General features: G+C 43.0%; 1 protein-coding gene across 1 annotated transcript; it reads left to right on the top strand.

The window, feature by feature from the left end:
• Positions 1–3494: 3494 nt before the first annotated feature.
• On the top strand, positions 3495–25574 carry LOC138775572 (GMP reductase 1-like; the record flags this gene model as incomplete). Its single annotated transcript, XM_069955968.1, has 4 exons — positions 3495–3831; positions 11488–11607; positions 13643–13726; positions 25401–25574. Coding segments are annotated over exons 1-4 (465 nt in total), but the record flags the coding sequence as incomplete, so codon positions are not given.
• Positions 25575–26878: the final 1304 nt, after the last annotated feature.

The raw sequence follows: 26878 nt of genomic DNA, 5'->3' as shown, positions 1-26878 counted from the left end.
CTCCTGGCTAAGTTTGGCAGTGATGCCTGGTCTGTGTGTCTTGTTCCACTGAGAATCAGAAAGGAACTAACTAAAAAGGCCCTACACTTCCTCTCCCCATGTTACTACTTCCTACAGCTTCTGTGAGTGGTGGAGAAGAGGGTGCATAGAAGAGAAAAGGGTAGAGATAGGTAGAAAAAAGAACAGCAACCCTCATTGGTGTGTACAGAATCACAGAGTACAACAATAACCTGGGTTTACTACAGTTGTGCGGCATACATACCTATATACAGTGGTACCTTGGTTTAAGAGTAACTTGGTTTAAGAGCGTTTTGGTTTAAGAGCTCACAGTTTTTCAAAATTGTGACTTGGTTTAAGAGCATTGTTTTGGTTTAAGAGCAACCTGTACTGGGTGGGAGGCAGAGTGGGGGAAGGACATGGTCTGAATAGTGTGGTCTACAGCACTGTACTGACCCAGGATGTCTCCCTCACCCTCCAAATCATAGCAGTTCAACTGCAGGCTGGGGCTTGCATCAGGGAACAGGACTGTGGAGGTAATCTTTCCATAGCTGTAACTCCTCTCCCCAGACAGAGAGTGCTACATGTATGTGCCATAGCTGTAACTCCTCTCCCCAGACAGAGAGTGCTACATGTATGTGCCCACATCTGCCCTGCTCATTCCTTCATGCTCCCTGCAGTCTCTTTCAGCCCTTGTGTTTCCCATCCTCTCCATTCCTGTTATAATGTGCCTGCACTCACACTCAGCTATACACACTGCTGCTATAATGGGCCTGCACTTACACTCAGCTATACAAACAGCTGTATAGAAAAGTTTCTGTCACTGTCCTCCTGCACAGCTCTGTGATTCTCACTTTCTGATTGGTCCATACTGAACACACACCCCTTCTCCATTGCTGTCATGTGACCCCACAGACCTCTGACAGTAGCCCTGCTTTACTGTTATAGCCTGTACTACGCTACTGCATCATGGGGATCTGAAGTTCCATCCTGTATCTACAAACTGCAGCTGTTTTTTTTTTTTCAGGTTTATGCATACATCATACTCCTCATGCTGATTGCTATACTGTACAGTAATTTATAATATCACATATTCAGCTGTTTATAAATGTTTGTTTTACATGTTATTCAAAATATAAAAACATTATTTTTGGGGTGTGAAACCAATTGTCTGCATTTCAATGATTTTCTTATGGGAAAATTTGCTTTGGTTTAAGAGTAGATTTGGATTACAAGCACGGTCCCGGAACACATTATGCTCATAATCGAAGGCACCACTGTACATGAATGAAATCTTGTGGTAAAACCTGAGAATACACCTTCATAACCACTTTGTGTTACAGCACAGGGCTTTTACGACAGGTGCCCGAACTAGAAACACCAGTGGTGGGATACCACATATGGGGCCTTAGAAATCAATGAGTTTTTATGTGTGAATTGATGTGTGAAAGGGCCCATAATATCACATGATGCATCTGAATATAACTATTTTTAGGATCCAAGGTTCATCACATGTTTAGGTCTATTATACAGCAAGAAACCAGACACTTTCTAGAGCAAAATAAAAAGTTTATTAATTCAAATCTAATTTCTAGGTAAAAAAGAGGGACATGCAAGGGGCAAAAATGGACAGAGGGATGTGGGTCAAAAGTAGGGACTGTCCCTCCAAAAGAGGGAAACTTAGGAGGTATGTCTGTAGTATATAGTATGTGTGGTGTGTCCCCTGTATATCTCTAATGTATACTTGGGGGGTTCTGTAGTGTAAGGTTAGGGGGTCTTGTATACCTATAGTGTAGAGTTTGTGGGCTCCTGTATGCCCGGAGTGTATAGTTGTGTGTGTGTGTGTGGGGGGGGTCCTGTATACCTTTAGTTTATAGTTTGGGGGGTGTCTATAGTCTGCATACCTGTATTGTAAAGCTGGGAGGGGGGTCCTGTATACTGGTAGTGTAAAGTTGGCGGGTCATGTATACCTATAGTGTATAGTTGGTGGGGTCCTGTATGCCTGTAGTGTACAGTTTGGGGGGGGGGGTCATACTGTAGTGTATAGTTGGGGGTCCTGTATACCTGTAGTGTACAGTTTGGGGCGGTCCTGTATACCTATAGTTTATAGTTGGGCAGTCCTGTATACCTGTAGTGTATAGTTAGGGTCCTGTATACCTGTAGTGTAAAGTCAGGGGGTCCTGTATACCTGCAATGTATAGTTCGGGGGGTTCTGTATATCTGAAGTGTATAGTTAGGGGGTGTCCTGTTTACCTTTACCTGTATAGCTGTAGTGTACAGTTGGGAGGGGGGTCATACCAGTAGTGCATACTTGGGGGGTCCTGTATACCTGTAGTGTATAGTTGGGGGCAGTCCTGCATACCTGTAGTGTATAGTTGGGGGGTCCTGTATAGCTTTAGCGTATAGTTGAGGTCCTGGATACCTGTAGTGTATAGTCGGAGGGTCCTGTATACCTGCAATGTATAGTTGGTGAAGGTCCTGTATATTTGCAGTGTATAGTTAGGGGGTGTCCCGTTTACCTGTAGTGTATAGGTGGGGGGGGGTCCTGTATACCTATAGTGTATAGTTGGGAATGATTCTGTATACAGGATAGCTGGGGGGTAGTGGGGGCATACCTGTAATGTATAGTGGGGGGGAGTTGTATATCTGTAGTTTATAGTTGGGGGAGGTTCCTGTATACCTGTACTGTATAGTTGGGAGGTCCTGTATATCTGTAGTATATAGTTAGGGTGAGATTTATTTCTATGGGTCTGTTTTAAGGCAGCTTTCTCTAGCAACCAATCAGATTCCAGCCCCTTTTGAAAATGAAAGTAGTAATCCTAATTGGTTACTGTGGCTTCATTATTGTGTGCGTGTGTGTGTATTAGAGGAGAGGAGTGTGGTCAGACGCTGACATCATTTTTGTGAGATAAAATCTGATCTCTAGAACATTCTACCATTTATTTCTATGGGTCTGTTTTTCCCACAACCCTCTCCTAGTGAACTATCATATTTGTGGTTGTGATTCTTTGAATCTGCACATTCATGTCTCTGTAGCACATTCATGTCCCTTACCTGGGCATTGCTGGGGAGACACACAGCTGCCTGCCAAATCTGGGGTCAAACAGTTCAGGTGTTTGGAAGTCTATAGAGGACAGACGGACAGACAGAAATGATATATAATTATAATTTTTATTGTATTACTGCTTTACGGATAACAAGCTGCTATGTCTTTAAGAGGTCTGTAGTTGATAGTGTCATTAAAAGTACTGATCCCTTTAATGATGTCCACACTGTAATGGCAGGAGTAATTATTTTCTATAGAAAAATAACTTGGCATGGGTCACACTCGTACATTCCTCTGTTGCGTTCAGAAATAATGGTAGGCTGTGCCTCTAGATCTGTTAGCAGGAAAAAGCCTCATTGATTGTTGTCCCTATGCAGAGCTTTGGTGTGGTTACGCCGCACTGCTATGGAGAGCCGTAGACTCTTATTACACACACACGCTCTGTCAGCTGGCAGAACAGGAGCCAGAGGGAAGACTACAGTTCTGTTGCTGAGCGCTTTCTAAAAACAGTGCTTGCCTAATAAAGATATGGGGCTTGTGCGCTCACTATTGGCCTTTTCCACACTATAAATACTCTTGCTGAATATCATACAGGCTTTGCTTGTTTCAGGTTTGTATCTGGTTCACTCTCTGGAGCAAACAGGAAGGATATCTGCTCACCACTGCATTACAGGATTGAAGGATCTTAATCTTTTACAAGGATGCCCAGGGTGGATGCAGACCTCAAGCTGGACTTTAAAGATGTCCTTTTCAGGCCAAAGAGGAGCAGCCTCAAAAGCAGATCAGAGGTGAGTGTTTTACCCTCAATATTACAGTTGATATTTTGTGTTACTACTTATATATGAGTTACTTATTTGGTTCCTTTTTACGCAATATACTGTACTGTACTGAATTTACATTTAGAACACACAAATCCATCTGCCTGATCCATCCATTACAGCAGGTGTTTGCAAGTACCAAACTTGTCGTAGAATCTTTCGTCAGGACACATGGAATTTTCCACTTTTTTTCTCCTTTGCTATAAATAATCTAGTTCCTGGTAAGACTTTGCAGCAGGGGGTGGCGGTGCAGGATCTGAACCTTGTTTGGGTTGCAGTCTTGTTTTAACCTTCAGGATTTCACCTTGGCAGCTGAAAGAACAACTCAAGTTCTAGTTGGAAGCAGATTAGTCAGGCGGTTGCATTCTGAAAGCTGAGCCTGCAGAAGTATAAACACAAGCGACAATGACAGGACGTAAAAAACCTTACATTACTCCTTTAAGTAAACATTTAGGTTTATGATATAGTGCAAGTGGTGTTATACTGTCTAATACTACTCCAAGCACTCTGTGGGACTATCCCAGAGGGACAGGACTTGCTTGTTGGAAACTTACACCTAAACATACATTTAGTCAGTGATGTCACTGACACCTCTGCTCTGTAGAGAGAAAGACATTATTATATCAATAAAGTATTTCAACATTATTATTGCATAAGATACAGTCTATATAATTATGTGTGTCATAAATAACTATATTCCATCACCAATTATCATTAATAGCAATCATTGGTTATATTATATATTGGAATTTCTGTGTAAAACTATGCCTGCTGCATCATAGCAAGCCTGTGATATTTAGTATTTTTTTCTGCTTTGAATAGGAAGTCACCTTCAAGTCCATCTTACTGCAGTAGACTGTGTTAGGCATGTGCTGTATTCACTACAGACAGTGGGCGTCTCCTTCTGACATAGGCTTTCTGGGAAATTGCTATGTCAAGTCCTAGATGCCGTACTCATATAAAGCTTGGGTAATTCAAGGTGATAGAACTTAAAGGTCTCTTCAGTTTTCTTTCAAAGACAGGGAGAGTAATGGCACTGTGGTGCACACATCAAGGACTGTGGCTGCAGAGTATCACTGCATGCAGCTGTGTCTGTTTACTGCATTGCCTGCTAGAAGGACGGCTCGAAGGCATTCCTGCTTATAGCTGCACAATATTTTCTTACAGTAATATACATGTCCTCCTACTATTTTCTAAGCAGTAGTGCCCTTTCTCTTGCTTTATTGATTGGCATAACTGGTTTTATCTTTTATCATCAGTTTTATTTCCCTTTATTTTCAATAAGAAAACATTCTAAAATGGGTTTTAGGGAATATTTTTTCCACAAGCGATATTAAGTTGTACATTACAATGCTACATGTTAAGGTTTTACCTTCATTAACGTTAGCTGACAGTTATCTCTCCCGTCCCCCCATACACATGAACAGCTGTTTCTGTGTTCTCTTTAGGGAGGGTGAAAGGGGTAGTGCTGCGCTAAACAATAACAGTTTAAAGGAAACCTCTGGGAAGGGGGGCACAGTTTCCCCCCTAATGTTGTCCTCTGTTCCTCCAAATAGTAGTCCCCCTTCTGTTGGCAATACCTTCTTTGTAGTCCTGCCTCCCATACCATGCAGCTTAAATGGTACACTTGTCCCTGTGCCCAGTACTGATGCAGAAGTCAAGTAAAAAAATGGAAGCATAGGTTAGACTGGAACCAAATAATATTGAGCTATATGGGATAAGCTATAAAGCTCCTATGCAGATCTATTTGTCTAAATTCTTTATTAAAAAGTCTTAATTAAAAGTATTATGTGATATACAAAAAAAAAAAAAAGAGGATAGACAGAGCGCCTCATAGGGTGATACAGTAACAGCACCAGTGGTTAGGGTGTATGTATCCGCTTACGTGATTTTGTTGTGTCCAGTCACAACCAACTGTATTAGCATACACAACATCGAGCCAAGATAGAGGTCACAGCTGGGGATTCACCATCGTATCAAGCATGTATACAGATACATATCCCAGAATCCAAAAGAGAATAAAGGGGGATATTCTCCTCACAGTCCAAATGTTAATATATATATGGTTCACATTTGTCATCTATTTATTTACGAGGGGAGCCAGTTAAGAGCTTCCCTACCTTTTATGTCTTCTAATGCAACTAAAACTATAGACTCATAGATACGGCAGTCACACATAGAGAGTATTGGAGAAATGCCGTTGCGTTGCATTCCTGTAGTTTGCGAAAGTGGATGAAAACACAAAGACTGGTGAAAATAGGGAACATTTTTATCTTTCTTGTCTCCATTCAGCTTTGTGGTATGTACCTAAAATTATTTGGGTAGCTGCTGCTAGTTTTACGGTGATAGAAGTACAAAAGCTGGATATGTTCACATCTTCAAGTGTTCTGGTCTAGAGGTGATCAAACTATTAACTAGGCTGTATCCCTGTTTTCCAGGGCTGTCCCACCTTCCCCACGGAACGGTAAGGCAGAGGGAATCAAATGCAGATGGTTCGAACCTGAACTCCGGCGCTGTTCGATCATCTCTATTCTGGTCCACACAGGGCCACTGATATGGTGTCCAGCATTTTACACATAAGAAGAGGTGAACAGGGCCCTAATATAATGTTTTTGCGTTATTCTACATGATTTATCCCTATATTTTCCTATATTATATAGGTGTGAACAGATAAAAAAGCAGTCATATTTTGCAAAAGCAAATAATGAGTAATGAGTTTTTTTTGTGGATGTTACAATTGGTTACAGCCATTATTCTATATGGTGTGCGCACTGGCGGCCAATTGACTATTAACTTCAATGGAGCATATTAATGCATTGATATCTGCTGGGTTCTACATGAACCTCAAAATGAAGGGGCCATAATGCAAGTTTAGCACTATAGCACCTTCAGAGTTTTTCCTTCAAGAGCTGAAGCTGCTTCTGTGCAGGAAAAGTTGAAGCCATTTATGCCTCTTACTTCTCCAGGTTGATGGTGGATGAGAGTATTCCTTTAGAAGAAAAAAAACAGGTCCTACAAAAAGATATATTTTCTGCAATTACTATAATTGAGAGTGTCCTTCCTACCCAAGCAGTACCATTATGTAGTGTCATGGTATGGGTGGTCCACTAAGCTATGGGTCACCTAGGTAAAAAGTAACTCTGTCAGGTGTCACACAAAGGAGATGAAGCTGCCGTTTTGCTCTTTCACCACTTGGTGTCTCACTGTCCCCTAACTGTCTGTTTGTGAGAGCACATCTGCAGTATGAAGGGTTAACTTCTGTATTTTATGTTCACTGTTTCTGACCAATCACAGGTGCAGGTAGCACACACAGCTATCAGCCACTCACACTGTTTCTTGTTACACAGCCCCACCAATAGGAAGGTTAGACCTGGTCACCCCTATAAAAGCCTAGTTAGTTCCTGGAGGGAGGTCTTGGTCTTTTGTCTGGTGTATTGAGACAGAACAAGCATGCTAGAGAGAGTTCCTGCTGCAGTGATACCTGGGCTGGGTTCAAGGGCCAGAGCCCTTGTCAGGGACCAAGAGAGAGAAATATTTTATGAGAGAGACTCTTTTAAAGATGCAGTGCTAAAGCCTCAGGAGGGGTAACCATCCACTAGGGAAAACCTTGTCCAGGGATCCTTCTTCAATGTTGTCAGGAGTAAGACAAAGAGCACAAGCTGAAGTATCTTACTGATCATGCACGGCTATCTTGGGAGGTCTCGAGGAGTCTGCTAAGCCCAGTTGTATAGGCCTGGGGCTCGTACTACCCAACCTGGCACTCCCTGATCTGGTTGGGTAGAAGGTGGTCTGTTGTAAGTGAGTACAAGTATTCTTCTTCACATTAAGTACCACTTTCTCTTGTCTAATCCCGGAAGAGTAGACTACCCTTGACAAGGCCCCCAATACGGTCCCTGTACCTTCCTTGAATCAATCTTCACTTCTACTTCTTCTCACTATTTACTTAGTCACTACCTCAAACACTATTGTCACCTGCACCTTTCAAGTTTTGAGTTCCATTAACTTTATTGCACCAAAGTTCACAAGTAAAAGTTACCTTTGGTTAAGTGTGTCCGGAGGTGGGTAGCACCACTCCTGGCCACTGTGACAAGTGTTCCAGCTACAAAACACCAAACGCCCACCTGCTGCATAACACCCTCTGCACCCCAAACCATGGCAGTACAGATGGCCATACACTTTTGAAGACACTGGGTTTGTCTAACATTACTGCAAGGTCTATGGCTACCTTAAAGAGTACTTGTCATTATAAATAACCGCAGTATTCCTTTCAGTAAGGTAGTTCACTTGCTATAATTATAAATAATGGAGTCCTGTGAGTCTCCAGCTCTGTTACTTGTGTCCTTGTGTAGTTTAGCCTTGCTAAGGCAGGTTCTACCTATGCAGTGGCCATAAATGTTGTTGTCAGCACTTTACTCTTTATCAGCGTAGCACAACCATGTAATGTACATACTGGAGAAGAGACTCCTATCCATTGCCGAATTCCTTGTTTATAATTTATTTGCCAGGCTGGGTGCGAGTGCACTTTATACAATATTATTATTGCTTTTAAAATGGATATAATGCTGCCACACCAATTTTATTAATGGACAAACATTAACGGCAGGGCCATGACAAGGTTGTGATGTGTTATACAGACAAGGATTGCAGTGTAGTTTCTGCCAACACTGTGGTTTTTAGTCATGTGACCACCAGAGTTCAGACTGGCATTAAACCATCACTGGTATTTGCCTAAAGCTGCACTTAGTTCTCAGATTAGTTTTTTTTAATTAATTGTTAATTTAGCGTTTACAGTATGCAGTATAATCTAGTGTTTTCTCCGCTTTCTCTGGTTGTAAAGGAACTCAGCAATGTATTCCTGGTTTATGTGGAGAATCATTTAATGTGTATTGCCTGCAGTAATCACTTACTTAGATTACATTTTCTACCCAGTAGATTTTTTCCTCAAACACATCCTGCAACAAGCTGGTATTAATCTGATCACATGCACATTATGCTATGTTAGGGTAGATCACAGAGCAATGTTGCACATTAAAGTTACTAACATAAATCTTTAGCGGTACAGTGAAAATGCAAAGTTATGTGTGATATTAGATTACACGAAACCACCATAAATGCATAATATTTTACATCTCTAATGTCCCCCTTATAAATGAGCGAACCTCAAGCATGCTCAGGTTACTCCGAACCCGAACGCTAAGCATTTTACTACTGGTGGCTAAAAAAGTGGGATGCAGCCCTAGGGAAATCTGGAAAACATGGATATAGCCTATGGCTGTATCCATGTTTTCCAAGCAGCATTAGGGCTACATCCCACTTCCTAAGCTACCAGTAATCAAATGCTGAGCGTGATTGAGGTTTACTCACCTCTAGTCCATATTCATGTTAGAAAAAAATAAATAAAATTTGGTCAGCTCTCCTAGAACACAATTCACACTAGGCAGGAGCATGTTGCTATGGCTGAAATGCAAACACACAAAAAACACAAAAATGCAACAGCTCACTACAATGGCAAGATACAGACCCACTACAGGCATGAAAATAGTTAAAAGCAGCCCCCCCAACTGCTAAAAAAATCCCACAAAAACAATGGGGTTTCTTGGTTATCATTTGCAAACAGTGTAATCCACCCCACTAACGATAAGGTGGCCCCATGCTGGGGTGGACCATACACTGTACTATGGCCTCTCCATGGCATGTAATACGCCTATGCTCTGGGCATACAAGATCCATCTTATACGGCAAAAGTAAATTACACCACCTGGGAGGGATGGGTGTAGTGCATATTCATTTTAGTCAGAAGTCAGTTGAACAAGCTGACTTTGGTGGGACTGGCAGAGAGTATAAAATGTATGGTTGCTTCCTAATGATGCCAGGAGAGAGAAGTACACAGCATGTCTGATTTCCCTGGTCCTTTTACCTTTGGAAAATAATTCACAGCTAGAGCTGTCTGATGGCAGCTTACCCCTCCTCTCTCTATTTAGTACACATTAATATTCAGACATGGCAAATGTTCATGTGTCTGGAAAGGCCATGAAAGGTAGCTGGTAGCCGCCAGCTATTGACGGTATAGGCTACCTTTAAGCTACTGTGGTGTCCCACCATGGGTGTTCCTTGTCTGGCACCTGTCTCAAAGTTATCCCTTCAGTTGTGATGAAGTTGCATTCTTTAGTTTCACCACAAGGTGCCAGTGTTATGTTTAAACTCTGTTATGTGTTGCACAGCTGTAGTCACTAAAGAGTTACTGTTTTTGTACCACCTGGTCTGTGCTTACCAATTGGAGATACTCTTTCTTTTCTACCTCTCTCTTGTCCACCACTCACAGAGACTCTTACATACCCTGTTGGAAGTCCCCACTTTGGGAGAGGAAGAGTAGCGTCAGTTTCCCTCTGATTCTCCAAGGAGTAGGATACACACAGACCAGGCATCCCTGCTGAACTTAGCAAGTTCAACTTAGTGTGTGATCTAGTGTGAAGTGGTTAGAGACATGTGTATGGAGAACACAGAGACTTTCCTTTCTAAAGCTGTAACTACAGAAACTATGCAGTGTAAAGACCCCTAAAGGAGGATAAGTAAGAGATCACCCCAGCCCACGCCATGAACCTCTCTTAAAAGTGCAGGGCAGTATCTTAAGGCAGAGGAACTTACCCGGATAGAGCAAAGCGCAGCGCAGGTGAAACCGGGACAACCTCGAACACTTAGTTTCGCTTAGGTAACTTAGTCTGGGGCTTGTGTCACCCTAGTAGGACGGGTACCCTGACACTGCAGGGCAGAAGGTGGTTAGATGAAACATGGGCACAAGTATTTTTCTCTTCTCACAAGTAACTCTCTCAAGTTCCGGAAGAGCACACTACTATCCTGGGTTGGGGCTCTCCCGACAAACTCCCCTACTCTCCTCAACACTAAGCTACACAAGCACTGCTATTCTACCTCAGCACTTAAGGTACCTCCCAGCACAGATTCAGTAACCTCAAGTCTGTATCACAGACGTTATCTATTGCCAAGCTATCCTGTATTACAAGATCAGTAAAGCCATTTTATTTATTCTACTGGGACTCAGTGATCATTGAACCAGCATCTACACATACTGGCTACACACTCCTTGGGTTACTCTGCCCTTTCTGGCGGTACCGACAGTCCGGGTGGGTCATCTTCCCACTCTGGACCACTGTATCAAGAGCCCAAGGGACCCATCCCAACCCAGCAGATCACCGACCATAGGGGGTCAATACAGCCAGCCACAATTAAAAGCAGGTATACCACCACACCTGTGTGCTCAGTTAGCACTGGCGTCACAACAGCACCATCACTGGCACTATCAACCACCATAGAAGTGGCGTCACCACTACCACCTCAGTGTGTGACCAGTAGTAGAACACCACCAGAGCATCCATCACACTACTGCTTACTCTAAAGCTTCCTCCATACAGATCTACATCTGGTCAACAAAATGTGAACCAATGCCCCCCTTTCCCATAGCCTGTGGGGTTTATTTCAGCTCTCACTGGAATGGAGCTAATCTGGTGAATCTGAAAAAAGATTGGCATGGTCCATGGTAAGTCAGGAGCCATGTTATTCTTATCCCATACCCTTTGGGGAGATTCATGTATTTGTGGCTATGTTTTACAGGTAGATCTGGTTCGCACATTTACATTCCGGAACTCCAAACAGACCTATACTGGGATCCCTATTATTGCAGCTAATATGGACACTGTGGGTACATTTGAAATGGCAAAAACTTTAAGCAAGGTGAGATTCTGGTCATCAACATTATTTTTCATCATTTAAAAGTTATTACATTAAAGTTATTTTGCATGAAGATATTGTATTATGTGCACCATGTTAAAGGTATACAGACTGTACACAATGATAGATTTTATAAATATAATTTCTCTACTTATATCTCTGCAAAGCACATAAGAGCTAACCACCCATATAATACAGATATAACCAATATGAGAACATCAAAATCAAAAAATAAAATTTATGTACCCTTCTGAGATTTCATCAATAATATGTAACCTGCAAAAAATCTCCACAGTGACAACTGGTAAATGTAATCAGTATTTTTATTTATGTTTATTTACTAGACAAAAAATTCAGTCCTCCCATAAAACCATAAACACAAAAGACATGTTAAAAACACCAATGGTGGGAATCTGGTACATTATACTTCCATTCATGTAGAACTACAGGTCACAGTAACATGTAAACACCTATGTAAATAGTGGTAGTAGGTGTAGAATTCCGGAGGACTACAAGTCACAGAATAACATATAAATTCATATGTGCTAACAAAATAACAAATGGACACAACACCGTTTTATATCCAAGGGGGATTGTATTATAGCAGCAGCCAGATAGATATTGCACAACCCCTACATACTGTAAACCAATAGCAGCAGAGATGGTAAGAAATAGCAGCAATAATAATGTCAGATAGTAGCAAAATAAATATTGCACACTCATATGCAGCAGTAGTGCTAAAGGATATATGTATCCACAATTGCTATGTGTCCCTAAATGGTAAACAAGATAATACTGTCCACCAAGCCCAATCACACACACACATGAACCCCTGTTACATACAATTCAGTAGCCTGCCCCTACCTCCCTGTAGCCAAAAATCCATATACTGACCCAGTGGCCATGTGTACCAGTTCCCACCTCTCCACACTCCAACGCGTTTCGCAACTGCTTTAACGAGGAGCGATGGAGTGGGAGAGTGGGGGTTCATATAATACATATAATACAACTTGCACAACTGAATGTGAAGGTTACAGACAAACAGGAACAATTTGTTCTCTCGCGCAGAGGCACAATACTGTTATCAATTACTGTCACTTTGAGGGGTACAAAAGCATAATGGTTACAGTCACTGAAAGATTCACACTGTTCAGAAAGTTGTTTTAGAGCTATCTCCTCTTTCTGGGTATTACCTTAACTTAAATGCCCTCTGCCTAATGCCACTTGCACCATTCCTTACTTGCAGGAGGAGGATTACAGCAAAACCAGCTCTTCATATCAGTGTCTCACTCTATAGATACAGCCCTTTCTTCCTCCACTGACAGCACACACTCTCTCAGTCTGAGCATTATTACATAGGTCTCTGCAAGGCCACACAATATGGCTATGTTCACACAACGTTTTTTCTGCTCCGCTTAAAATGACGTTCGTTATTTTGAGTCTAAAATAACGGATGTAATTTAGCAGCCTGACCTCCCCTTAGTGCAATCACTGGTGTTTGTACATTATTCTAGTTTGGTTACTATTTAGCTTTTGGATGCGGCTTAATTGAAAATGTAATAGTAAAAACGGAGAAAGAATGGTGACATAAGAAAAACTATGTGTGAACAACTTATAAAAAACGTCCACTGTTTGCAAAAGACGTCTGAAAATAATGATCATGTTCTTTTTTTTGCCGTCCGCGGTAAACACGTCCGTTATTCAATACACTATTTGCATTGGACGTCCATCTTCCCATTGACTTCAATGCATTGTCATTGCAGTCAGTTAAATCGCGGCAAAGACAGACGTTATTTTAAATGTGAAAATCGGACGCCTTTTCAATATTTATGTGTGAACATAACCTAATAGTGACCTAATGCTATTCAATGGAGAGATCATGAATGTAAATCATCACATTCCCTATGTTGTGTAGTTTATGTCTACATATTATAAATACACTATGCATTATATTAGCTGGAATATAAATATTTTGTATATTAGCAAATTGTACATGTGCTCTGCTTAATATATATGTTTGTACTTTTTTTACTTTAAGCATACATTATTTACTGCAATTCACAAACATTATACAGTAGAAGACTGGAAGAAATTTGCATCTACATCTCCTGAATGCCTTGAGGTATGAAGAATTCTTTACTTAGGAAATTCTAACTCTCTGCTTTTAACCAGTGTTTATAAAAGTTTTTCAACCCCTAAAGGGATAATCTAGAGATTTTTTTCCCAATAAAGTTATACTACTTTTTTATTGGCAAACCTACTTCTGGTGTCAGGCAGCAGTAAGGGGTGACACGGCCCCTCTGCTGCCACCCCCATTCGTGTCAGGAACTGCAGGGCTATAATCCTTGCAGTTCCCGATTACCTGCTCTGATCTACAGTATAAAGAGCAGGGTTTGTTTCACCATGTACTGTATCTTCTTACAGTATACAGGGCAGGGAGGCTGCAGAGGGAGCCTTGAATGCTATTGCAGCTCACTCTGCTTCTATCACAGTAAGCAGTGATAGCAATCACCACTCTTTCTGCAGATACTGACGGACACTGGAATAATGTTGAACAGCCTCCCCACCCGGGGAACAAACTTTGCTCTGTATAAAGCTGCTGCGATGCCCGAGCCCCTAGGGGCCACTCCGCTGAGAGGTGTTGTTACTGGCAGCAACCAGGGCAGCTGCTGAGCAGAGGATTATCACGGTTTTGGCACGAGGGCAAAACACAGCTGAGAACCGGGCTCCTGACCATGCGGGGATACTGGGCATGCGATTCTTTGTTGTCCTTAGTCAGGGCACCAATTATCACACCAATGCCAAGGTTCAGAAACAACGGTAGTTGTATATTTATTGTAACGGTGGTAACTAATAGCAACAGTCTCTCCGGATGCAACCGGGAATAAGACAATCTTGAATAAGGCAGAGTAATGGGTGATGCTGCAATAGGCTGTGATGATAGCGTGCTAAATGATGGGAGTAGTAGTGATACTGAGGATAAGATGATGGGCAAAATGGAACTGAGATGAATACTTGCTGTTGATGATTAGAGAAGATGATGAGAGGAATGACTGAAGAACGGCACCCAGATCTGGAGAATAGATGAGAATCTTGAGAAATTGAGAATAGAACACAGCCAGGAATAATTCTTGTGGAGCTGGAGCAGCAGAGCACACGTATCTCTCTGCTGACAGGGGAGAGAGGTCACACACACTTGTCCCCCTGAAGATGGAAGACAAGACTGAGGCAGACAGGAAGTCACATGGTATCCTCAGCCAAAGCTTGATGGCCATTGGAGTTACCATGGAAGCAGGGGCAGTCACATGACATCCAGCCATTGCATCATCACACCACTAGACATATACAGTGAAATATACATGAGAAGTACCACACTTGAACACTGGGGGGCGACATAATACCATTAGGCACTGATGAATGAATATGCATACAAGAAATGAATGGAATAGCAGACCTGAATACTGAGAGGGGTGACACAATACACACAGTTTGCAGTGGACCACAGCTTTCCAGAACAGGACTAGTTATAATAAAGAGGTAGATACAAACTTGTGAACAGATAGCCTGTTCTGGGTCACTGCACTGCTCTGCGGTGCTAGAACAGAGCAGGTAATCGGGAACTGTAGGAATTATAGCCCTGCAGTTTCCAACACAAACAGTGGTGGCAGCAGAGGGGCTTTGTCGTCCCTTACTGCTGCCTGACACCGCAAGTATGTTTGTAAATAAGAAAAAACATTTACAAGTAATACAAGTAATATAACTTTATTAAATCTATGTATTAAAACAAATAAAAAATTTTGTCGGTCTCCGGAGTACCTCTTTAAATGTTGGATGTATAAACATTTGCACACAGCATGGCATATGATTTCATACTATACAAAGTAGACTGAGAAGTGTTTTGAAGCACCACAATGTGTTTCCTCTGGTCTGTTAAACTAAAAATAAAGATAGGGCAATCCATACCCTACCATGGAACAAAACAAACTGATGAACATATGTGACACTTTGTTGCAAATTACAAAGTAGTGCTCCTTATGCTGCGTTTACACGGAGCGATAATTCACTCAATCGTACGATTAACGATTTCTAAGTAACGATTTTTTTTTATAACGTTCAGCGTTTAGACGGAACGATATATCGTACGGAAAAATCGTTTTGCGATCATTTTCCGATCGCTTAAGCCTATCTCGCACATAGGTTAAATTGGTGAACGACTGTTTACGCGGAACGATCTGCAAATTTTTTGCAAACGACCATCGACGATTTGAGAACATGTTCAAAGATCAAAATGAACGACTTCTCGCTCGTTGCTTGATCGTTCTCTGTGTTTACACGTACGATTATCGCTCGAATTCGATTGTTATTGTGCAAATTCGCACGATGATCGTTCCGTGTAAATGAAGAAAATGCTTTTATTACTACTTTATTTGCTCTTAACAATTCTGAGAATAAGGCAGAGAACTATAACAGTGTGTCCCAGCCAAAGGTATCCTAGTGTCTCCCAGCCAAAGGTATGCTAGTGTGTCCCAGCCAAATGCTAGTGTGTCCCAGCCAAAGGTATTCTAGTGTGTCCCAGCCAAAGCTATGCTAGTGTTTCCCAGCCAAAGGTATGCTAGTGTGTCCCAGCCAAAGGTATGCTAGTGTGTCCCAGCCAAAGGTATGCTAGTGTGTCCCAGCCAAAGGTATGCTAGTGTGTCCCAGCCAAAGGTATGCTAGTGTGTCCCAGCCAAAGGTATGCCCTTTTATGTGCATCAGATGCACAGGTTCACATAAGCTGTGGCATAAGGAAGTCTGCAAAAAATGTGCCAATAGTATAAGTGCATTAGCCTCAGATACCCATATCAGTGCCTGCAAAAAAATGCATAAAAAATAGGAAAATTACTATTTATGATACTATGATTATAGATGGTACCCCAGTGGACAGTTAAAATGTTTAATTAACTAGAAATATTTTGTGCATTCTACAGTATGTATGAAAAGAATTGTATCCATAGCAATTGATTAAAAATTAAAGCTGATTAAATCTGTTATGAGATACTGTACATTACATTAACATCATTTGTAGCGCTCCCTGCTGCTTCTTGTTCTGCTGATGTTAGTGTCCACCCTCTGATACATCCAGTAGTGGTGGACACCCAAGCTTTGCTGCTAGCCTTCTCACTGTACATTTCCATAAACCTGTATGTGTAAAGACAGCGAGAACTAGTACTATATAGAAATTCACAGGAACCCAGCTATCTTGGAGAGACAATATATTTCTGTTTAGTACTAACGTTCTCACAAATAATAAATGAGAAGGATAACTTGTTGGGGACAGTGAAGAAAATTCAAAAACAATGGATTACAAAATACTATGTATTAGTGAGATTTCAAGCTGTGTGTGAGGTACTACTTTCTATGTAGGTCAGTGGAGAAAGACAGGAGAACTGAGCTCTGAAGCTAGGGAGCTACAAAGAGCCAGACTGCTATGTACTCCTAGGAAATATAGCTGCTTCCTAGTCACATGATAACACAGGGGTGGCGTCCAAAGAGACCAGAGCTATATATGGGTAAAGAAAGAGCCTGACAAGGGGGGAAGTGACCGAATGACAGTGCCTTCTTTTGTACGGATAGGGGTGCCCCTGGGGCACATTTAGGTGAGGTGTCTGGGATTGTACCTGTGATGTGTGCAATTGAGACAGTTCTGATGCACTGGTAACTTACAAAATCCAGACAACAAATACTACGTATTGCACATGATTGCAAAGTTATGGTTCTTTAAGATAGATAAATTGAAATTGTAGCTACTTTGTAAGCATTTGTATTCACAGAAACTCTCAAAATATGCTTTACACACTTTACCCTTCACGTCGGCCATATGGCTATGTACTTTCCAGTTGCCCTGTGTAGTTGGAAGGAATTTACAGGTTGCTGGCATAGAGGGGACATTAATGTGTGTGGCACTGCTTCATATGTGAGCAGCACTACACACATTGTGCTAGCAGCTGGTACTATTAACCCCTTAAACACCATGCTTTATAGCAGTCATGTCAAACTCTGGCCCCCGGGCCAAATCTGGCCCACAGTGCCATTATTTTTGGCCCGCCATGCTTTTCCATTGCTGTATTAAATCTGGCCCACCTGACGTTGCAGCAGATTATATTATGAGCGGTCTGCACAGCCGCTCGCACTGGCTACTATATAAGAGACTATTTGGAAGGCTGGCTACTATATAAGAGACTATTTGGAGGGCTGGCTACTAAATAAGAGACTATTTGGAGGGCTGGCTACTATATAAGACTCTATTGGGGAGGGCTGGCTTCTACATAAGAGACTATTGGGAGTTCTGGATACTTTCTGAGACTATTGGAGAGAGGTGGCTATTTTATAAAACTATGGGGGATGGGTGGTATTATATAAAAGACTATTTTAGGCACTGACTTCTATATAAGACTATTGTGGAGGGCTGGTTACTATATGGGAAACTTGGGGGGCTGGCTACTATATAAGACACTATTGGAAGGGCTGGCTACTATGTGGGGCTCTAATAGTAGGCCTGGCTAGTATGTGGGGCACTATTTGAGGTGGCTAGTACATGGGGCACCATTATGGGATTACCTACTGCTTGAGGGAGATAATGGGTAACTACCATGTGGGGACATTTACTTTAGGATATGCAGTGCCAGGAACGCTGCACGCTGCTCTGACAGTGCCAGAAACGCTGCATGCAATCTTCATTAAATATTAAGGTTGGCCCGCGACTGTCTCCAATTTTTTTAATTTTGGCCCACTGTGTATTTGAGTTTGACACCCCTGCTCTATAGCAATGCCAGTGTTTAAGTGTGTTAGTGTCAGGAGCAGCTCCTGTTCCTGACTGATCAGAAACCCCAAAGTGTGACTGTGGGGGTTCTGATCAATTTTCCTGACAGATTGCCAATCTGTTCCTCAGACAGACTGTGATAGCAGAGAGATGATCTCACCGATCATGAAAGCTGAGCTGTGATTGGTTGCTGTGAGCAGTTTACATCAGTGTATATTTTAGACAGTTTGATAAATGTGGCTCAATCTCATAAAACACCTAAAGGCCATATTCACATGGTGTAAGAAACCGGCCCTTCCGTGACCCGGCCGGGTGTATACACTCTGGCTGGTATTTCATAGACGGCAGCACTACGTAAGTTCCATAGTAATCACGGCCGTGATTATTACAGAACTTATGTAGTGTGAACATATCCTAAAGGAGAAGTCCCATGAAATTGAAAAAAGGAAGGGAGAAATGGGTGTGTGGGAAAATGATAACAATAGTAGACTGACCTGACCCCGTGCCTCTGTATCCGTAGCCCCTGCCATTTTTGGCTGGAATGTGGGTACATCATGTACCTGGCTCTTCCAGCTGCAACGTCACGGCCCAGCTGAGCAATTGCCCGCTCAGCCAGTCAGTGATTGTGGCGGTCATTTCATCACCCGAGTCCGTGATGTTGCCACTGGAAGAATTGCAGGTTGCCCGTGGCTATTAACGGGACCCAGGATCGCTGATACGGGCATGGGGACATGTAATTTGTTATTTTCCCACACCTCCCTGGCTTTCTACCTTTTTCAGTTTCACAGGACTCCTCCTTTAATTGTGATTATAGGTCAAGTCACTTTCTTCTCATTGCATTATTTCTCACAAAGTGCTTTTATTAGGAAAACACATCAAAACTGCATATAATGTGAATTGACCCCACTTCTAAGTCTAACCTGCCTCAACTCTAAGCGCCAAGGAAGATAATATAATCATGGCTATGTTCACACAAAGTCTTTTTTTGGCCATTCCGTGGCCATGTTTTTGGATGGCCGCCATTTTGTCACCAAAACCTGGTTGTTTTATGCAAATGACAGCTGTCATTTACATGAAATGGCCATGTTTTGCCACCAAAATGACAGCAGTTAAAAAGATGCTGTGAAACAGCCCAAAAAACTGTAGTGTGAACATAGCCTATATTACCAAGTGATCTCATTAGAGGAACTTCAGTGATGACAGCATTAGGAAATCTTTTCAGAGGGCAAATATAAAGCAAAATTGCTAAAAAACAAACAAACCCTTTTTCTGCTACATCAGCTAAAAAAGGTAAAGACTTGTACAGTTTTCTCTAATAGCCTATTCTGCCCTATTTAAGAATAAACTAAATTCCAGAGTACTTTAACCCCTTAACGACATCGGGCGTAAACTGACGCCCTCGCGCCCTGGTACTTGGCGCATCAGGGCGTAAATTTACGCCCGATGGTTCCCCGATCGCTGCGTGTTCACACACAGCGGTCGGGGAAGATGGCCTGCTATAAATCATAGCAGGCCATCTTAGCTTCACGGCACGGGGAGTGGTTAACACCCCCCGTGCTTACGATCGCCGCTATAGGCCTGATCAATTCAGATCAGCCAATAGCGGCGATCGGAACCTTTCCGGGTCATCGGTGACCCGATGACCCGGAAAAAAAATGGCGGTCGGTGCTGTCCGAGGACGGCACCGACCGCCATTACTGTAAAAAGTAATGGTGATCGCCGTGCCACCGGCCCGATCGCCGTGAACGGCCGGCCGGCCGTTCACGGCGATCGGGCCGGTGGCACGGCGATCAGAGTCCAGCAAAATAATAAATACCTGCCCTGGACCCCTCAGCTAGGTAGCGGAGGGGTCCAGAGCAGGTATTTGTACATTACTCACCTGTCCCGGGCTCCTGATCGGCGTCTTCCGGGTTCGCGGCGTCCTCCGTCATTCCGTTCGGTCTTCGGGTCTTTCCGGCGGTCCCCGTCGTCTTCTTTCGGCTATTTTCGGCTCCAGCCTCGTCATTTTCCGGATTTTGCGCTCTGCTGCCCCCTAGCAGCTGATATGTGTAATACACTTATCAGCAGCTACAGGGATATTCAGAATATAGAAAAAGGTTTTTTTTTTTTTTTTCCAAATTTTTTTTCTTCTATTTTCCGCACCCTATCGCCGCTGAGTGTTGATCAGCATCGCACGAAAGTGCGCTGCTAATCAGCAACTCCTCCTTTTTGGCATAGGGTGTTTTTTTTCTATATTCTACTGCCACGGTCTGCTTATAAGTGCCGGACATAAGTGCGGCATTTATCAGCAACTCCTTTGTTGGCGTAGGTTTTTTTTTTTATACTTACTGTAAAAAAACACGGTAAAAACACTACATTACACCACACTACATTGAATAAAGTTTGACACTACACCACTACATACCCCATATACTAGTCCCCGTATAAAGATGGCCCCCAGGGTGTTTTCAGCGTCAGAGGGATACGTTATTATTGCCTCCGACACCGAAACAGCCAGTGAGGATGAATGGGGGGATCCTTCTTTCCTCCATTCATCCTCATCATCCTCATCATCCTGTGACGTGTCTGGGGGTAGCGTAGCGTACGCTGCCCCCCAGACACGTCTTTTCCGCCAGTACCGTCCCAATAAGAGATCACGGTATGGTGTGAAATTCTACAAACTCTGTGAGAATACCTCTGGGTACACTTACAGATTTAGGGTACGTGCACACTGCGGAATGGCGAAGGATAACTCTTTGTGCATGCCGCAGCTGGCACCCACCGGCGGACTGATGGAGGCACGCGTCTCCATCCGTGTCATAGACTCCATTCTATGCACGGGCGGAATCCGTCGTCCATCCAAAGAATGAACACATTGGACGGAGAGCGGAATCCGCCCGTGCATAGAATGGAGTCTATGACACGTGTGGAGATGTGCGCCTGCATCAGTCCGCCGGTGGGTGCCAGCTGTGGAATGCACGAAGGGTTATCTGTCGCGATTCCGCAGTGTGCATGTAACCTTAGAGTGTATGTAGGAAGGGACACCCGAATGCAGCCCCCAGATGCCCCCTCCCCCCCCATCCTCGGAGTTAGTGGGAAGATCGTCCGGGAACTGATCTTCCCACTGCTGGATAAAGGTCACCACCACCTGTACGGGGATAACTCTTATACCAGCACCCCCTCTTCTGGTCCCTCGCTGCCCGAGCTACTGTAGCTTGCGGCACGATCCGAACATATCAGAAGCAGTAATAGCGCCCTAATATTTAGCAGCCATGGAGCGGACCCAGCGCTTCTGGATATGAAGGACCCCGTATCGCACCAGGACAACATTTTCCAGGTGACGTCCCCCACACTGGAGAAAGGGAGACCCCAGAAGAAGTGCAGAGTGTGGTGTAACAGGGGGATCAGGAAGGACACCATTTTCCAGTGTGACACCTGTCCTGATCCCCCCGGCCTCTGCATACTGGATCGCTCCAAGGCGCACCACACGTCACTGGGGTTCTACATTATCTAAATTCTGTCCCTTATTCCTATTTCGGGGATTCTGATCGCCATTATGGAGTCGGGAAGGAATTTTTCCCCTGTGATGAGGCTACTGTCGTCTGCCTTATGAGGGTTTTTTTTTTGCCTTCCTCTGGATCAACACAGGTTGAGTTGATGGACACCTGTCATTTCCAACCTTATAAACTAATAATTGGCCTAATACCCCAAAATAAATTAGAATTGTCCCTTTTCCCCAGCTAAGTAGGTATGGCCGCCATTCCCATTAGAGGATGCCATGATGCAATACAAAGCCTCTGTGCGGCCAGGACAGTAGAACCCCCCCACAAGTGACCCCATTCTGGAAACTACACCCCATAAGGAATCTAACAAGTGGGGCAGCGGGGATATGGCCCCCTGGTGACGGCCACATTTGGGACGTGAAAATGAAAAAAATTGTATTTTTTATTTTCTTGGCACATGTTCTACGTAAGTGCCCGTCACCAGTGGGGTCCATATGCTCACTGCACCCCTTGTTAGATTCCTTATGGGGTGTAGTTTCCAGAATGGGGTCACTTGTCGGGGGTTTCTACTGTCCTGGCAGCACAGGAGCTTTGTAATTGCGACATGGCCTCCATCCTCCATTCCAGCCTCTAAATGGCGCTCTGTCCCTTTGGTGACTTGCCCTGTGCCCATATGGCACACTATGCCCACATGTGGGGTATTTTCGTACTCAGGGGAAACTACCCTACACGTTTTGTGTTCATTTTCTTTTTTAACCCCTTGTGGAAATGGAAAAAAATCAAGGCTAGACCAACATTTAGTGTAATTTTTGTAAAATTTTTACTCTAAATCATTAATCTTGTCATGTTTTTTCATTTTCACAAGGGGCCTAAAAGATAAAAAAAACATTTAATGTGTAGAGCAATTTCCCCTGAGTACGGAAATACCCCACATGTGGACATAAAGCGCCATGCGGGTGCAGGGTAAGCCTCCGAAGGGAAGAAGCGCCATTTGGTTTTTGAAGGCTGGATTTGGATGGAATGGATTTCGAGGGGCCATGTTGCATTCAAAAGGCCCCTGTGTTGCCAAGACAGTTGAAACCCCCCACAAGTGACCCCATTATGGAAACTGCACACCCCTCAAGGAATGTAACAAGGGGTGTAGTGAGCATATGGACCCCACTGGTGACGGACACAAATGTGGAACAATGTGGCGGTGAAAATGAAATATTACATTTTTTACACTATAATGTTGGTTTAGCCTTGAATATATCATTTTCACAAGGGGTTTAAAAGAGGGGAAAAAAACAAAATGTGTAGCGCAATTTCCCCCGAGTCCGTAAATACCCCACATGTGGACATAAAGCACCATGCGGGTGCAGGGCAAGCCTCCGAAGGGAAGGAGCGCCATTTCGTTTTTGAAGGCTGGATTTGGATGGAATGGATTTTGAGGGGCCATGTTGCATTCAAAAGGCCTCTGTGTTGCCAAGACAGTTGAAACCCCCCACAAGTGACCCCATTATGGAAACTACACCCTCAAGGAATGTAACAAGGGGTGTAGTGAGCATATGGACCCCACTGGTGACGGGCACAAATGTGGAACAATGTGGCGTGAAAATGATATATTACATTTTTTACACTATAATGTTGGTTTAGCCTTGAATTTATCATTTCACAAGGGGTTAAAAGAGAAAAAACACACAATATGTGTAGAGCAATTTTCCCCGAGTCCGTAAATACACCACATGTGGACATAAAGCGCCATGTGGGCGCAGGGCAAGCCTCCGAAGGGAAGGAGCGCCATTTGGATTTTGGAGGTTGGATTTGGCTAGAATGGATGATGAACGCCATGTCGCGTTTACAGAGCCCTCGTGCTGCCAAAACACTGGAAACCCCCCACAAGTGACCCCATTCTGGAAACTGCAGCCCTCAGGGAATCTAACAAGGGGTGCAGTGAGGATATGAACCCCTTGATGACGGGCACATTTGTGCCGTAAAAGTGAAAAAATGAAATTTTTCCCTTTCACGTCACATTATTCCACATTTGTGCCCGTCACCAGTGGGGTCCATATGCTCACTGCACCCCTTGTTAGATTCCTGAGGGGTTGTAGTTTTCCAGAAATGGAATCACTTGTGGGGGGTTTCCAGTGTCTTGGCAGCACGAGGGCTCTGTAAATGCGACATGGCCCTTGAAATCCTTTTCAGTGAAATCCAGCTTCCAAAAGCCAATTGGCGCTCCTTCCCTTTGGAGGCTCGTCCTGCGCCCCCTTGGCACTCTATCGCCACATGTGGGGTATTTCTGTACTCGGGAGAAACTGCGCTACACATTTTTTGTCTTTTTTTGCCTCTTATCCCTTTAAGAAAATGAAAAATTGAAGGCTAGAACAACGTTTTAGTGTAAAAAATAAATTTTCCTTTTTTCACGCCATATTGTTCGGAAAATCTGTGAAGCACCTGTGGGGTCCAGATGCCTCACCGCACCCCTTGTTACATTCCTTGAGGGGTGTAGTTTTCTAAATGGTGTCCCTTTAGGGGTGTTTTTTAGGTTTTGACACCCCAGAGCCTCTGCCAACCTGAAGTGGTACAGTCAAAAATGACCAAATATAACGGAGGCGTTGAAATTCACTAGGCGCTCCCCTTATATCTGAGGCTTGTGGTTGCGTCAAGTAGCGCAATAGGGCCACATATGGGGTATTTCTATAAACTGCAGAAACGGGGCAATAATTATTGGGGTGCATTTCTCTGGTAATAGGTTTATAATAATGAAAAAATATTGGATTACAATAAAATCTCTGCAGAGAAAATTAAAATTTTCAAATTCCTTACACACTTAGCTTTTATTTCTGTGACTCCCCTAAAGGGTTTAAAACACTTTCTGGATATGCTTTTGCAGAGTTTGGGGGGTTGCAGTTTCTGAAATTGGGTGCTTTGTGGGGCTTTCTAACATACAGGCCCCTCAAATACACTTTAAACCTGAAACAGGTCCCTAAAAATATCTGATTTTGAAATTTTACTGAAAATTTGGAAATTTGCTGCTAATGTTTTAAGCTTCCTATCGTCTAAAAAAAATGAAAGATCGTTTAATAAATGCCGCCAACATAAAGTAGACATGTTGCTAATGCTATTTAATATATAATTTATGTGGTATAACCACTTTCTGTATACGCAAAAAAGTTTCAAAGTTGGAAAAATGCATTTTTTCACATTTTTTCACATTATTTGGGTTTTTTTCATAAAGATTTTTTATGAGTATCGACTCCAATTTACCAGAAATGTAAAGTACAATATGTCACGAGAAAACAATCTCAGAATCAGCCGGATAGGTAAAAGCATCCCGAAGCTATTAATGAATAAAGTGACACTGGTCATATTCATAAAATTTGTCTCTGTCATTAAGGCCATTTCAGGCTCTGTCCTTAAGGGGTTAAGATGGTTTAGTTTGTGACCATTAATTGCCTATAGATGATGTTTTGTTTTTATTTGTCGTGATGAGACTTATCTCCAAACATTGATATTTTCATTGTGTTCTACCACAGCACGTAGCAGCAAGCTCTGGAAGTAGTCAAGCTGATCTTGACAGGCTGAGCAGCATCCTAGAAGCCATTCCTCTTATTAAATACATTTGTTTGGATGTAGCTAATGGATATTCAGAACACTTTGTAGAGTTTGTGAAGAAAGTCCATGCCAAATTTCCACATCATACTATTATGGTAAGTTATCTTACATCACCATATAAACCATCTCCTAACCCTTGGTATGTACAGTATGCCGGTAATTGTCAAAATTATCAGCAGGTTGATACTAACGAACCTGCTGATATCCCTGTGCAGCTGCGTACCTGATGTTTACATGGCTGCTCTTCTTTTCCCTGTAGCTCCTCTTGGTTTCATGTAGTTTAAAGAAGAGTTAATATGCTAATGTACTTGTTAGGAGCACTGGGGGCGTTTTTACACCCCCAGTTTTTACTCTTTTTCAAACTGCTCAAAAATGGCAGGAGCTACAGGGAAAAGAGGAGCAGCCACGTAACCACCAGGTACGCAGCTGCACGAGGATATCAGAAGGTTTGCTTGTATCAACCTGCTAATGGGTCCCTTTAAGATTAAATTGTAACAAATATTTTTAGATTTATAGTAGAGATGAGCGAACCGGGTTCGGGTTCGAGTCGATTCGAACCCGAACGATCGTCATTTGATTAGCGGGGGCTGCTGAACTTGGATAAAGCTCTAAGGTTGTCTGGAAAACATGGATACAGCCAAGGATTACATCCATGTTTTCCACATAGCCTTAGGGCTTTATCCAACTTCAGCAGCCACCGCTAATCAAATGCTGAAAGTTCGGGTTCGGATCGACTCAAGCATGCTCGAGGTTCGCTCATCCCTAATGTATAGGGTTCTTTCTTATGGCAGAACTCACCTTTGGGCACTTACTGAAGAAAGGTCTGGACAGCTAGAAGTAAATCAACTACAACTCCACTATGGGAGGTAAAAAAACATTTAAAAAGTATAGTAAAAAGGTATTCCAGGAAATATTCCAGGAAAAATCCCCCACAGGATACAGGAAAGGCAGGTAATCGTAGGGGGTCCGACCTCTGTACCGCCCGCAGACTCCATAGGAATGAATAGAGCCATAGAGGGTCACTAATTGAATCTTAGAAAACTGATTTTCCAGGTTAATAGGCAGAAAATAAAACTGTTTCACTGTTTATTTACCTTGAATATTAACCTCTTAAGGACTGGTGACGTTCCCATACGTCATTGCTAAAGAGGGTTTAGAGAAAGGTCTTGCCGAGACCACGCTCTGAACCACCGCACTGTTAAAACTGACAGCTGCATTTAAATGCCCGTAAACCCTGATCCAAAGTTGTCCAGAGGATGGATAAACGCCACCCCCCCTGCGCAGTGTGATCGTGGAGGAGCGATCCATGCTTCTGTCCATGCTGGTGGTCAGCACTGCAATGACGCTGATCTCGGCTCAACACTCGAGTACTGATCCCATGGATTAATGCAGTACATAT

Source organism: Dendropsophus ebraccatus, unplaced genomic scaffold (genome assembly GCF_027789765.1).
Source record: "Dendropsophus ebraccatus isolate aDenEbr1 unplaced genomic scaffold, aDenEbr1.pat pat_scaffold_1780_ctg1, whole genome shotgun sequence".
NCBI lineage: Eukaryota > Metazoa > Chordata > Amphibia > Anura > Hylidae > Dendropsophus > Dendropsophus ebraccatus.
The sequence above is the reverse complement of the archived record's forward strand: the minus strand, read 5'-3'. Positions and strand labels throughout refer to the sequence as shown.